The following is a 14547-nucleotide window of genomic DNA, read 5'->3' as shown; positions in this document are numbered from 1 at the left end:
GGTACCACTGCAGTGGGAAGGTGAACGGCGTTTCCTTGCGCTCTGGTTTCTGTCACTGTGTCCCATTGCACTAGAAGCGGTTTAGTCTTGCTGGCCACATGACCCAGAAAGCTGTCTGTGGACAAACACCGGCTCCCTCGGCCTGAAAGTGAGATGAGCGCCACAACCCCATAGTCGCCTTTGACTTGATTTAACCATCCAGGGGTCCTTTACCTTTTTTTTTTTTTTTTTTTTTTTTACAGGCCCCTGCTATCTGTACTTTCTGGAAACAATGGGTGATATTTCTGTTATTAGAAGCTTCTCCAGATGGATAAAGTGTCTTATCTGTTCATTTTTGTAATGTTTCGAAATCTGTCTTCAGTTGCTCTTGTAGAGTTATCAAAACTATTTTTAGCTTCTTCTTTGGTGTAATTTTTGTAGATCACTTGATGTGATTTTGTGAAATGTGTGGTGATTAAGAGTTAGGCTGCATAATACAGTGGTACCTCGGGTTAAGTACTTAATTCGTTCCGGAGGTCTGTTCTTAACCTGAAACTGTTCTTAACCTGAAGCACCACTTTAGCTAATGGGGCCTCCTGCTGCCGCTGCGCTGCCAGAGCCTGATTTCTGTTCTTATCCTGAAGCAAAGTTCTTAACCTGAAGCACTATTTCTGGGTTAGCGGAGTGTGTAACCTGAAGCGTATGTAACCTGAAGCGTATGTAACCCGAGGTACCACTGTAGTACAAGTTCCTGAAGAGAGGCAGAGCTTTGTGCTTCAAATTATAAAAGCAAGAATGGGCAACGTGTGGCAACTCCCATCATCCATTGGCTGTGTTGACTGGGGTTGATGGGACTTGGAGTTCAACAAGGTCTGTGGGGGTCGCAGGTTTCCCATCTCTGGCATGAAGCTGTGAAAGTGCGGGCTGGCATCTTCAAATCCTATAGCAATGCTGTCATCCTACCTGAACTGACCTCAGAGCGCCATAGAGATTCCAGAGGATTTTCTTTTGAGTAAACACACCTAGAATTGTGTTGCGGTTTTTTTCACCAATTAACCAAGGCACACAAGGGAAGTGGTAGTCAGTTTGAAATCTTCCCATGATCCTATTTTGGCTTTTAAGAGCCAAAAGCAGGTAGACGAATAATTTGTCCCCTTGTGTGCAGGAACAATATGGTACATGGGTTGCCATGTTAGCATCGTTCTAGTGCGTGTGTGAATACAAAAAATGTTATTGTACTAGCCATGGCCATGATAGATCTGAATCAAAAATAAATACAAGCAAAAGGGGTGTCGTGGCACAAATAGTGGTCTCTATTTAGATCTCTGCGTCTCCCTTACAGCTCACTGCTATATGGTCCAGGATCTTCTTTCTGATCTTTTTTGCCGCCAAAGTGAAAAGAGCGACTTTATGAGTCACTGAAGCATTTACATCACTTAGAAGCCATAGGACCTTCTCTGCCAGGGAGAGACATCTTTCCTGTATGGTCGGTGACAAATTGCCCCCCAGATCCAATGTATAGCAGGCAATATAGTAAATAGTGCAATATGTCTTCCACCTGCGATTGCCCACATATTCAGAGTCTGTCTTCGTACGGTATCCTGTTATATCAGCCATCTAGGATGGCGGAGGACATATCTTGAAAACACAGCTCAGTAAAAGCGAATCTTAGTGAGGCTGGCCGGAGACTCGGCAGGTATCCTAGTGTGGATCAGCATTTACTACTCTGAAATAAGTCCCACTCAGCTCAGTGAAGCATCATCATAAGGCGAGTTTGCAGAGCATCGAATGATCCCATTTGATAGCAGTAGGTTTGAAGCAGTGTTTCCCAAACTTGGGTCTCCAGCTGTTTTTGTACTACAGTTCCCATCATCCCTGACCACTGACCTTGCTAGCTAGACATGATGGGAATTGTAGTCCAAAACAGCTGAAAACCCAAGTTTGAGAAACACTGGTTCGAAGTAAACAGGAAGATATGACCAACTGCCAGTCACACATAGCAGCACAAGATAAGGTAAAGGTAAAGGGACCCCTGACCATTAGGTCCAGCCGTGGCCGACTCTGGGGTTGCGGCGCTCATCTTGCTTTATTGGCTGAGGGAGCTGGCATACAGCTTCCAGGTCATGTGGTCAGCATGACTAAGCCGCTTCTGGCAAACCAGAGCGGCACACGGAAACGCCGTTTACCTTCCCGCCGTTTACCTATTTATCTACTTGCACTTTGACGTGCTTTCGAACTGCTAGGTTGGCAGGAGCAGGGACTGAGCAATGGGAGCTCACCCTGTCGCGGGGATTCGAACCACCGACCTTCTGATCGGCAAGTCCTAGGCTCTGTGGTTTAACCCACAGCGCCACCCGCGTCCCAGCAGCACAAGATAGGATTGCTTAAATAGAATGGAAATGTACACATTGCTTGGTGGGTGGTGAAAATGACCCAAATCCAGCCCAGAGTTGGCAAAGTGAACCAAGGGGCTCCAGTGTCTCAAATCCAGGCCCGTATCTAGAGAGCGCATTCTGAACATGTTCAAAAGTGCTCTGAAAACAGGAAAACGTGTGAGACAAGCCGGCGACCACCAGGCACTTTCTGGCTCACTGCTGATTTTCTGAGAATGCTCCTTAGCCGCCCTTCCTACAAATGGAATTATATTAAAACGTCCTGATTTATCCTCCAACATCAACTTTTGATTCTCTGCGACAAGACTGTTTAATCAATGGGACGGTGTTTATGAAACCAGTCAGGATATGCCCATTTTTCAGCACTTCAGATCTTGGCATTGAGTGACATGGCGCACAGTGTGAGAAGGAAACTCTTCTGTGGGTACGAGGGATAACAATTGAATTCCTTGCTGCCCCTTTCCATTTTTTTGTGTATTCTGGGGAAGAAATATCTCTTTGATCCGCCTCTCTCATCTCCCAAGTGCTTCCCAGCCCTTCCTGGAAGCAAATGTTATTGGTACCGTCTGTAGAATGTGTTGCACAATCAGCTTGGCTCGTGTCCTTTGTGGCACCTCTAACTTCACCCTATTTCCCCCCTACACCTCTTTATAATGTCCTGTTATTCTGGAAAGTTGGACATGGAAGGCTGAGAACCAATTTCAGATGAGAGAAATGACATTTGGGTGTGTGTGTTTTTTTTCCAGTTTGGGTGCAAACATTGGCAGTTCCATGGAACAAGGAGCATGAGACCATAGAGCAGAGGGCTTGGGAAATGTATTGGACTCCAACTCCCATCATTCCCAGCCATGCAGACCGGTGGTAGAGCACGATGGGAGTTGGAGTCCAGTCTGGAGGACCAATGTAGATTTGTTTGGGTACAATATGGAATGATTGCATTGCTTTTACAAACATAGAGGAACATGAGTGGCCTCTGCTTGACTCATTGATCCACTTGCGGGTTTTATGAACAGGGAAAGAAAATTATAGTTAAGTCTCATCGTTCTAGGATCGACTATTCCTCTGTAATCGATCTCATATATTTTCCAGGATTATTTGTACTTTATAACTCATATACGCTCTGGTTTTTAAAAAAACATTTTCATATTTTTGTTTTGTTTTTGTTTTGCTTTAATGTATTTTTATTAAAGATTTTCTTGATTTACAGAAGTATGTGTAATTCTCTCTCGTATTTTTTCCATGTAACATTTTTACAAATCGGTTTCATTTGTTGAGACATTAGAAAGAAAAGGGGGAAAGGGGTGGAGGGGGGGAAAGATGGGTGGGGGTGGGGTCAGGTGGCGATGTTTCTATTTTACTTAATATATGTAGGGTTTGGGGTCAGCGTTGCTTGTGCAGGTTCTCTGCTGTTCACTTGTGGTGGTGAGAGAGGTTGGGGTTGGCCTAGGGTGTGGTTGCTTGTAAAAGCGTTTTCATATTTGAGATGTGCGTTGCTATCTTTGCAAGGTTCAGTAAAGTTTTTGAGGTCCTCCGTCTCCCCATTTTCGTGGGTCATGGAGTGTGTTTTGTGTGTGTGTGTGTTATACCACAAATTTGCAACCTTCTCTCCCTTTTGGTTTCCTTACCATGGTGTCTCTGCTTTCTGCAGGTCAAATCGTGCCTGTAAATCGCAACACGCCAAGCCCCATCGATCCAGAGACCATTCAGGTTCCGGTGGGGTATGAACCTGACCCGGCTGATCTCGCTCTCTCCAGCATTCCTGGCCAGGAGATGTTTGACCCCCGGAAGCGCAAGTTCTCCGAGGAGGAACTGAAGCCGCAGCCAATGATTAAGAAAGCCCGCAAAGTCTTCATCCCAGAGGATCTGAAGGTAAATTGGGACCGGTGTCCAACTTGGTGGAAACTGCTCTGGAGGTCCAGAGAGTAAGGCATGGTCCTAGAGCCATTCTGCTGATTTCTAGATGGACTAAAATGTTCTGGGATTGGCACATAGAATAACATCCTGGAGGGCCACTTGTACCACTTTCAGGGTTAGACAGGGTTTCTTGTTTATGGCCCAGAGAGCAATAAGGTTGTCAAATTGAAGCGCACAGGAACCTTACAAATCAAAACTTTCCCTTCCTGCATTCTATCTAATAGGTCAAATGCAATTAAAAGTGAAACATTAAAATATTATTAAAATAAAAATACACCTTGGGTCTCTGATTATTCTATTCCTTCCTTCCTTCCTTCCTTCCTTCCTTCCTTCCTTCCTTCCTTCCTTCCTTCCTTCCTTTTTTCTTTCTTTCTTTCCTTCTTTTTAAAAAAATCTGAGCTGTGTTGCTTTCATTTGACCAGTCTAATCCGCTTCAATTTTTCTGTGTGGCAGGTTTTTATCCTTAGACAAGTGTTTCCTTGGCTCCCTCATTCTCTGGAATGAAAGAAGCTGCTATTTAATCATCCAAAAATAATGTTGGCACATAAGATTTTGAGAGCCAAGTGGATTAAAAGTTAATGAATGGTGAAACTCACAGAGCGAGGGGTAGAATGGTTCTCCGGTTGAAACATCTTAATGGTTGCCCATAACATGGCATGATCTGAAGGCGCAGGATGTCGCAACTTTGCGGAAGCTAAGCGGGTTTAGGTGTGGTCAATGTTTGGATGGGCAACCATGAATATGGGAAGGGACCTGGCGGCGGTATAAAAATATCTATAATAAAATCAAGTAGTTATCCTTGAGTTCCCATGTGAGATAAAGGTTTGGGTTCATTTGGGAAGGAGGACAGGACATAAATATACAGTAATTATAAATATAAATTTATTTCTTGTATTTATTCAAAGAAAACTATATAAATTGCTCAATTGTAGTACAGTCGTACCTTGGATCTCAAATGCCTTGGCTCCCAAATGATCAAAACCTGGAAGTGTGTTCCGGTTTTCAAATGTTCTTTTGGAAGCCGAATGTCCAATGGGGCTTCCGCGGCTTCCGATTGGCTACAGGACCTTCCTGCAGCCAATCAGAAGCCGTGCTTTGGTTTTCGAACGTTTTGGAAGTACAACGGACTTCCGGAATAGATCCCGTTTGACTTCCAAGGTACGACTGTAAAACCTTTGAGTTGCAAGGAATATTGAAATTATCAAGAAATTCATTTAAAAATAAATAAAATGAACAGTAAAAGATATAACACTAATACTAAAAATAAATAGTCAGGATAATATAGTTCCCAGCTAATTGGGAAATTGCCTAAAATTCTTATGTTTGCGATTTGTTGTTTGTAAAACAGGGATGGAGAGGTATGTCTAACAAATCATACATATTCTTAATATTGGTGTGTTGAGCTGCAGCTTATGGGACGCGGGTGGCACTGTGCTCTAAAACCACAGAGTCTAGGGCTTGCCGATTGGAAGATTGACGGTTCGAATCCCCGCGATGGGGTTCAGCTCCTGTTGCTTGGTCCCTGCTCCTGCCAACCTAGCAGTTCCAAAGCACGTCAAAGTGCAAGTAGATAAATAGGTACCTGTGATGGGATGTTGAGCTGCTTGTGCGTAAAGTTCCTAGTCCCTCAGTGTTTGGCTAAGTCCACAAACCACTGTCTGTAACGGAGCGCCATAAGCATGGCTCCGTCAGTCGCTGGCAGAATCCGACAGTGGGCGTTTACGGAATTTCTTCCAGCATAACAGCTCCTTAACGGAAACACGTCTTCTGGACTCTCTACGTGACAATTTCCGGCGAGGAGTGGGTGTCCCTATAGGAGGTCCTGAAACCTCCTCGCTGTTCTCGCTGGAATTGTCTCTGAGCCCTTCTTCTGACTCGCTTTCCCTTGGAGCTCTTTCTCGCCCCCTGCTGGTTCCCTCCTCCGCTGATAAGTCTCTCTCAACCTCTGGGAGCCCTTGCACCCCCAGTTCTTCCGATGACAGTTCCCTGACAGTACCACTCCGGCGGGAAGGTAAGCAGTGTTTCCGTGCGCTGCTCTGGTTTGCCAGAAGTGGCTTACTCATGCTGGCCACATGACCCGGAAGTTGTTTGCTTCCCTCGGCCAGTAAAGCAAGATGAGCGCCGCAACCCCAGAGTCGTCCACGACTGGACCTAACACTCAGGGGTCCCTTTACCCTTTAAGCTGCAACATAAAGTTAAGTACCTTGGCTCCCGAACGCCCTGGAACTCAGACGTTTTGGCTCCCGAACACCCCAAACCCAGAAGTGATTGTTCTGGTTTGCGAACGTTCTTTTGGAACCCGAACGTCCAACAGGGCTTCCACGGCTTCTGATTGGCTGCAGGAGCTTCCTGCAGCCAATCAGACGCCACAGTTTGGTTTTTGAACGTTTTGGAAGTCAAACGGACTTCCAGAACGGATTCTGTTCGACTTCCAAGGTACGACTGTACTGTAGTTTGCTCGGAAGCCCTTAACCATAGTTTCTCAGTTCGGGCATAAATTAGAAACTGTAGCCAACTATGGCTTCCTGACCTGCTTTCCCCGGTTGCGCAAAGGGAGGAACGAAGTAGCTGTGTGCAGGGGAACAAGGCTAATTCATATCTCAGCTTATTAAGTCCAGATGATATCCTAGTGCAACCAGTCCGTGCATATTCACCGTGTTCATTTACTGGCTTGCCTCAAGAAACATAAACCTTTGAATACATTGGAACAGTTAGAGGACGGAACCTGGGGAAAACTAAGAGCAGGGAAGCGCTGTCAAGCCCCTTGCTTGCTCAGTGGAGTTTACGGCTGTCATTCTAGTTTCTTCTAAGATAGCAGCGAGAGTTGCCCTCGGCTCTTCCCAGAATGTTTGGTCACAGCTTTCTCCCGTTTCCCATGGTGCAGAAGAGTAGTTCTGGAAAGGGGTAAACAGATTAGGCCGGCCAATCGTCTCTCAGCTGCATGTGATTCTAGATGCCAGCCCTGCTTCTTTCAGGACCGGATTAAAGGATTTGCCTTTGCAATTTGTTAAAATAAAGTTGTACGTGGCCTGGATAAGCCCAGGAATGAACTGAAGTTGAAGCTGGTTTTTGTGTTCTTTTGCAGAGTTGATGACGGAGATGGGAAATTATAAAGCCAAGATGTAGCCCACGCGGTGCAGGAAGAATGGGAGGGGAACGAGGGTTTTGGCATATCTCTGGAGCCAGGCTGCTGAGATATACTGCAGTCTGGTACCCACTTACCTGGAAGCAAGCTCCACTGAACTCAGTGGAACTTACTTCTGAACTTACTTTTGTATAGGGTTGCATTGAAAGGATGGTTTCACAGCATGCAAAGGTTGCTTTTGGGTAGCTTAAAGTGCTTGCATTTTATTCCAGTCTTCCTCTCTGGGCAACAGGGAGTTGAGGGATATTTTTAAAAAATAATAATAAGTTGTGTGTCCTTGTTTCTCACTTTGATCCTTTTTACAGGGTTTTGCATGCTTTGTGTGACTTGCTCTTATTTTTACAGATTACAGTTTAGTAATTCTTTGTTGCAATTGATAAGTGCAAACTGTTTAATTATTATTTGCTGTTATTTAAAATGTAATACATTTGAACAGATTATTAGAATTTTTTTTATTTGATATAAGTTGTCTATTTAAAAGTTAGTGTGACTTTTTTTTTTGTATTGGATCAGATTGATATTAAGCGTGTGACCGTTTCTTTTTTGTTGTTTCTTCAGCTTGCAAACTGCCTTCTGTGTATAGTGATAGAGAAAGGCGGTGTACAAATTGAAAGTGAACTAAAACATTCAGAAAAGAGTGTTTCAGAAATGAAACATTCAGAAATGAAATGAAACATTCACAAAAAGTATGCATAAACACGAGACTTAGAGACTTAAAACAAGAACAAGAGAAGCCTGTACTACTTGGGTTGTTCAGATCTGGTCTGCATACAGACCATACATTTAAAGAAATCCTACCAGAAATCCTGGGAATTGTAGTTTTACCCCCACAGCACCCTTAACAATAGCGCTGAGTATTCTTTATGTGATAACAACAACAACTTATTATTTATACCCCGCTCTGGACAGCTCACAACAGAATATTAAAAATTTGATAAAACATCAAACGTCCAAAACTTCCCTAAACAGGGCTGCCTTCAAACATCTTCTAAAAGTCAGATAGTTGTTTATTTCCTTGACATCTGATGGGAGGGCGCCACCACCGAGAAGGCCCTCTGCCTGGTTCCCTGTAACCTCACTTCTCGCAGTGAGGGAACCGCCAAAAGGCCCTCAGCGCTGGACCTCAGTGTCCGGGCAGAACGATGGAGGTGGAGACGCTCCTTCGGGTATACTGGACCGAGGCTGTTTAGGGCTTTAAAGGTCAGCACCGACACTTTGAATTGTGCTCGGAAACGTACTGGGAGCCAGCGTAGGTCTTTCGGGACTGGTGTTACATGGTACCGGCAGCTGCTGCCAGTCCCCAGTATAACATGTATGCAGCCAAGGCCGAGCAGAATATATGTAGCCCTGCCAGTAGAAGTGCGCTGTGCCGACCCTGCCCAGGTGCCTTGTAGCAGAAGCTCCGTTAATCTGCTGAAGTCTAACGCTGCCTTTCTCCCTCTCTGTGATTAATGAGCAGGATGACAAATACTGGGCAAGACGCAGAAAGAACAACATGGCTGCCAAGCGGTCCAGAGACGCTCGAAGGCTGAAGGAGAACCAGATTGCCATTCGCGCCTCGTTCCTGGAGAAGGAGAACTCCGCTCTGCGCCAGGAAGTGGCCGATCTACGGAAAGAGCTGGGCAAATGCAAGAATGTCCTCGCCAAGTATGAAGCCCGGCATGGTCCTCTGTAAATGGCATTCCCACCCACCCCTTTCTGCCCTCCCTTTCTCCCCCTCCCTCTTCTTTCTTTTCTTTTCTTTCTATTTTTCTTTTCGGTGGGTTGGCATTTGAATCGATGGACAGTGTGTTTATTGCTTGATAGCACCACACCCAAGCGCCCCCAACCTTTCACCATCAGCACTTTACCAGGAAAACAGAAACAAAACAAAAAAAAAACAGCGTACAACTTTTTTTTTCTATGTGCGTACACGCATGCGCGGGTCTGTGTGTGTGTGGGCGTGTGTGCATGTTCACCTCAGCACTCCCCATTTTTATGGAAATGGAAGGGTGACCCGCTTTCACTGGGACTGCTGAAACCTGCCATAGTTAAGCTTTTCATTAAATAATTAAATATTTTCCAGTGCTGCTTTGAACTAGGTTTTATTATTATTATTACTATTGTTATTATTTTACCCTTTTGCCATTCTCTTGATTTAATTTCGAAAACGAGAACGGAAAGAATGAATCGCTCTATAAATGGAGGAGGAGGAAAACAAAGCCTACCCTCCCTGAATCTATTGTTTAAATATGCCTAATCAAACATTTTTAACTTGCTACTGCAAATGCACAAATGATATTTTAATGCTACACTGCAGAACTATTTAATTTATAGATTTTTCTCCTTTTGTTTTGTTGTGTTCTTAAGCTTTGGTGATTAAAAAAAAGAAGATATCTTCAGGCTCGCACTGCTGCTGATAGTTTTCTCGGTAGATCTCGTAAGAAACAGCTGATAGTTTCCTTTCATGGCTCTAAAACCCAAAAACTGCAAATAAATCACAGGGAGTGTTATTTTTTGTTTTGTTTTGCACAGCCTGAACCTAAGCAATAATCCTCTTGTGCACTCTGGTATGTTACTTGCAATGTTCCAGGTGGACATAGGATCACCTGCCCTACCTGATAAGATAATTTTCCACTGGGTTTTCCTTTGTAATTTGTAAAAAACTTATTGATAGGCTGCTACAAGAACCTCTCAAACATGGTTTGGTTTTTAATTGCTGGAAGCTGTCCCCACTGAGCGATTCAAATGCTCAAACAGAAAAGTGGGGGATAAGTTTTCTAAAGCAGTCAAGCAATGGTGCAGGCAGAAGGTGCACTTAGAGGGCCAGTCTAGGCATTTTGCCACCTTATGACAAATCAAAGTCTTGCTCCCCCTGCTGGTGCCATACGCTGAGCACAACGTTAACATTACCACGTGCTGACTTAGGATACTGTTCTGTTAAAAATTGCCCGTTAACTTCTTCTGCACTTCCATACAGCTATGTCTGCCCTCTAGTGAGGGGTGTGTCTGTGCAGAAATCAAAAGGCTGTTGACTGCAGGAACGGGAAGAGGCCTTTGGCTCGCTGGATGTTGCCGGACTACAACTCCCATCATCCTTGGCCATTGGCCACACTTGCTGTGGCTCATGGGAGTTGGAGTCCGGGAGCAACTGGAGGGCTACAACTTTCCCGTTGCTGCTGTGTGGGATATTCAACCCAGCCATCGAGCTACTCTGCTGCCCCTATGGACCTCCTCTGAAATTGCAGGCTGCTACAGTTTGTCAAGGTGGTGACCGCCGAAACAGGCAGCTCTCAGATTGTGGCACCACAAGAGGTTGTGTAGTTTTACCTCTACAGTTGGGCCAGCCTGGTGCACATATACTGCTGTGCTTGCAGATGTCCACCCCTTGCCCCCAACTGAAAGTATAAGTAACTGGTCCAGACACCTATGGCAATGTCGATACCCTATTAATGGGGAGAGGATGAGGTTGTGTTTGGACTCAGCCCCACACCTGCCCCATTCCTCAAACAGCCCACTGGTGTTAATAGGGCATAAGGGGGCAGTGATTGTCCTTGCTGGATTGGGGTGCAAAAGACACATGGCAATTCGTTGGCAAGAGAACAAAAACGAAAACTTTCAAATATTCACCGCTTTTGGAGTTTGGAGGGTTTATTGTTATTATTGCTGTTACGGTTGTTATTTCCTTTGCCATTTGCATTTCTTCAAGTCCGGTTTATGTGATTAAAGACTTTAAATTCAGCTGTATATTCAACTTTTCTGTAAAATACTTTCTGTGGACTTCTCCCTTGCTGTTTCTCCAGATTCTTTTGACTCGGCGAGAAGTCACTTTTTGCAAAACCTACTTTTCCTTGAGATGTTTTGTTTCCGATTGTATCATAAAACCAATGGCTCTCAAACTTTCTCCTGTTGTTTTCCGCTTTTTGTTCTCATTTTGCTTTCGACACTTGTGTTATATTATAGTGGACTTTCTGCAGGAGATTTTTTTAAAAAGTGAATGTAGGAGATGCAGGTCTGTATGGAAAGGTGATGGTGTTGTCATACTGTGGCGAATCTAATCCATACAAATTTTTTCTGAAGACCAAAAGAACACAATTATTACGATATGTATAAAGTTTCTACAGAATCATTAGAGTGTGCTTTTTTTGTACAGTATTTTTCAAGGACGAATGCTGATTGTGTATTTTGAGAGAGAGAGAGAGCATATATCACAGCGAGGAGAAATAAAAAGAAATTATTCCACGTTTAAAGGCAGAGCAAAGATATATATCTCTTTATATATTCGTTAGCATTGTACAGAGAGGAGACGCTTCTAGATTGTTGTTCCCCCTTCCCCCTTGAGATCTTTCTTATTTTTTGCTTACCACTGAGACTTTGGAAGGGTTTTGTGCTTTACGTTGGGGCACGATCCATCGCCATGTGGGTGCAGCTGCTTGCATGCGAAGAGATCACATTGGGTTGAATCGGGCACTGCTGTTCCTTGCGCTCCTCAGCACGTGCCACCTAGGCGCATGCTCAGAGGATGAACACTGCGCACGTGGGCAACCATGGGCCGGATTGAGACAGGGAGTTGTGCAATATATCCATTTCTTGGTTCAGGGCGCTGCAGTGTATGAAAGCCGCTACAGGGAACATACCTCACTGGGTCTTTGCGGAATTCCTCCGTGCATAGCTGGCCTTGCCCACATTCGGATGGATTGTGCCCTAAACATTTTATGAAAGTTAAAAAACAAACAAACCACGGTTCTCCAGGGTCCTTTGTATTTCTAATAAATAAATAACTGTTTTCCCATTCATGTAATGAGGATGGTTTTTTTCCAACAACAATGCAGTGAGTCCCATTTGCCAAGGAAAAAAGGCACAAAATACTCTGTGATGCTCATCACAGGGCTTAAGTTAAACAGCATCTTGACCGAAACAGTAATAAAGCTTTCACATTCCCTGCCTTCTTTCACATTTCACATTTGCTGCTGTGGCAAGGTGTCGCCTCCACCCTGAGGAGCATCCTTTTTGTGTGACTTCCTCTTCTTTTGTTCATGTATACACTTCACAAACCCAATGGTTCTTTAGAGTGAGGCAGGCTTCCCAAATAATAATACCATATTTTTCCGTGTATAAGACTGTATTTTTTCCTAAATTTTTGAAGTTTAAAATAAGGGATCGTCTTATACACAGATCGTGCTTAGTGCATTTTCTTAATTTTGGGTTTTTTAAAAAGAGGGGGCATCTTATACTTGAGGACGTCTTATGCACGGAAAAATACGGTAATTTTTTAAATTTGTAAACACACACACACACCATCTAACTGGGTTGCCCCAGCCACTCTGGGTGGCTCCCAACAGAGGACAAAAACAGAATAAAACTTCAAACATTAAAAACTTCCCTAAACAGGGCTCCCTTCAGATGTCTCCTAAAAGTCAGATAGTTGTTTGTTTCCTTTACATCTGATGGGAGGGCGTTCCACAGGGCAGGCGCCACTACCGAGAAGGCCCTCTGCCTGGTTCCCTGTAACCTCACTTCTTGCGGGGAGGGAATCGCCAGAAGGCCCTTGGAGCTGGACCTCAGTGTCTGGGCTGAACGATGGGGGTGGAGACGCTCCTTCAGGTATACTGGACCGAGGCCGTTTAGGGCTTTAAAGGTCAGCACCAACACTTTGAACTGTGCTCGGAAATGTACTGGGAGCCAATGTAGGTCTTTCAGGACCGGTGTTATATGGTCAGGGCGGCCACTCCCAGTCTCCTGCCGCTTTCTGGATTAGTTGTAAGGAACGTCAAGCTGTGGAGTCTCCTGGATGACTTCCTGATGAACATCTCTATTGAAGAAGGAGACTGTAAGCTTCATGCACCATCCTTGGGGAACAATTCACATATTACACAGAGGCAAACCATGCTTTGCCGCCCAGTGTTTTTTTCCACAACAAGGAGGTTTAGCCATTCATAGCTTCTTGAGGAGCAGCACCACATTTGTCACCTGTATGCCTGACATTTTCAGATGTCAGTGCTATTTTTCTAGAAAAAGAGGTGCTGGAACTCACCATGAACGCCTCCCTTATTCTACTACTACTACTACTACAGTGGTACCTCGGGTTAAGTACTTAATTCATTCCAGAGGTCCGTTCTTAACCTGAAACTGTTCTTAACCTGAGGCACCACTTTAGCTAATGGGGCCTCCTGCTGCTGCCGCACAATTTCTGTTCTCATCCTGAAGCAAAGTTCTTAACCCGAGGTACTATTTCTGGGTTAGCGGAGTCTGTAACCTGAAGCGTATGTAACCCGAGGGACCACTGTACTACTACAATTTATATACTGCCCTTTATTAAAAGATCTCAGGGTGGTGTACAACATTAAAAACACATTGCAGAACATCAGTGATAAATCATAATAAAAACATCCTTTTTGGCCCTGTCAGCCAGTGAGGCAATGGCTCCCACCTGAGAGGTGCTGCAAGTGAGTTCTAGTGAGTTCCAGCTAAAAGAAAACTGTCAGAAGTTAAGCTGAAAATTGCAATGTATGCGACGGGTCTCGGGTGCTTTTAATTCCTGTTGAAATTATAAGGTACACTGGGTGGTATTGAACTTTTACTCATAGTCATGCTCATTCATTTCAGTGGGTCTACTCTGTGTAAAACCTAGCTGACCTGAATTGCACCCTTTTGTGTGGATTCTTGGGGCCAGGGTCATCCCTATGCCTCTTATTGCCTGTGGGTTATGACTTTCCGACTCGTGAAACACTGATTCTGCCATTTCCTTGCCCACCTCATTCTGCCTCTGGTTGAGGACTAGGTCAGGCCCAGCCAGGTGAATTATCTGTATTATGGTTTGCCATTGTTACACTCAAACAGGCCAGAACAGTTATTTCCTTGTCACGATGAGGCTTGCTCTAACAAAGCAAAAACAAAAACGGGTGCACATTATTCGTACATCAGGAAGTTATGGTGCTATGGGTTTCTTGAGAATTGCTTTCTTCTCAAAGCAAACACTTGTTTATTCCAATAAAACGCACCTTATTCTGAAGGTGATTTAGTCAAAAATACACCTTATTGTGGCATAGGCAATTTTGATTTCCCATTATTATGCAGATTTCCTGGAGAGGGTTTTGCCCCTCCGAAAAATGTACCACTTGTTTGACCACGTCTGTA

General features: G+C 44.4%; 1 protein-coding gene across 2 annotated transcripts in view; it reads left to right on the top strand.

Annotated features, from left to right (window-relative positions):
* The window catches only part of HLF (HLF transcription factor, PAR bZIP family member), a 68516-nt gene extending 56310 nt beyond the window's left edge, over window positions 1-12206 (top strand). The window contains exons 3-4 of one of the 2 annotated variants that reach the window (XM_083598977.1): window positions 4021-4241; window positions 8891-12206. In XM_083598977.1, the coding sequence (XP_083455103.1) occupies window positions 4021-4241; window positions 8891-9106 (437 nt within the window). In that variant the 3' untranslated portion in view covers window positions 9107-12206. Of the gene's footprint in view, window positions 1-4020; window positions 4242-8887 lie in introns of both variants that reach the window. The other variant, XM_083598976.1, reaches the window with a different exon arrangement.
* The last annotated feature ends 2341 nt before the right edge of the window (window positions 12207-14547 follow it).

The sequence above is a fragment of the Podarcis filfolensis genome (genome assembly GCF_964270895.1).
Source record: "Podarcis filfolensis genome assembly, chromosome: 2".
NCBI lineage: Eukaryota > Metazoa > Chordata > Lepidosauria > Squamata > Lacertidae > Podarcis > Podarcis filfolensis.
The sequence above is the reverse complement of the archived record's forward strand: the minus strand, read 5'-3'. Positions and strand labels throughout refer to the sequence as shown.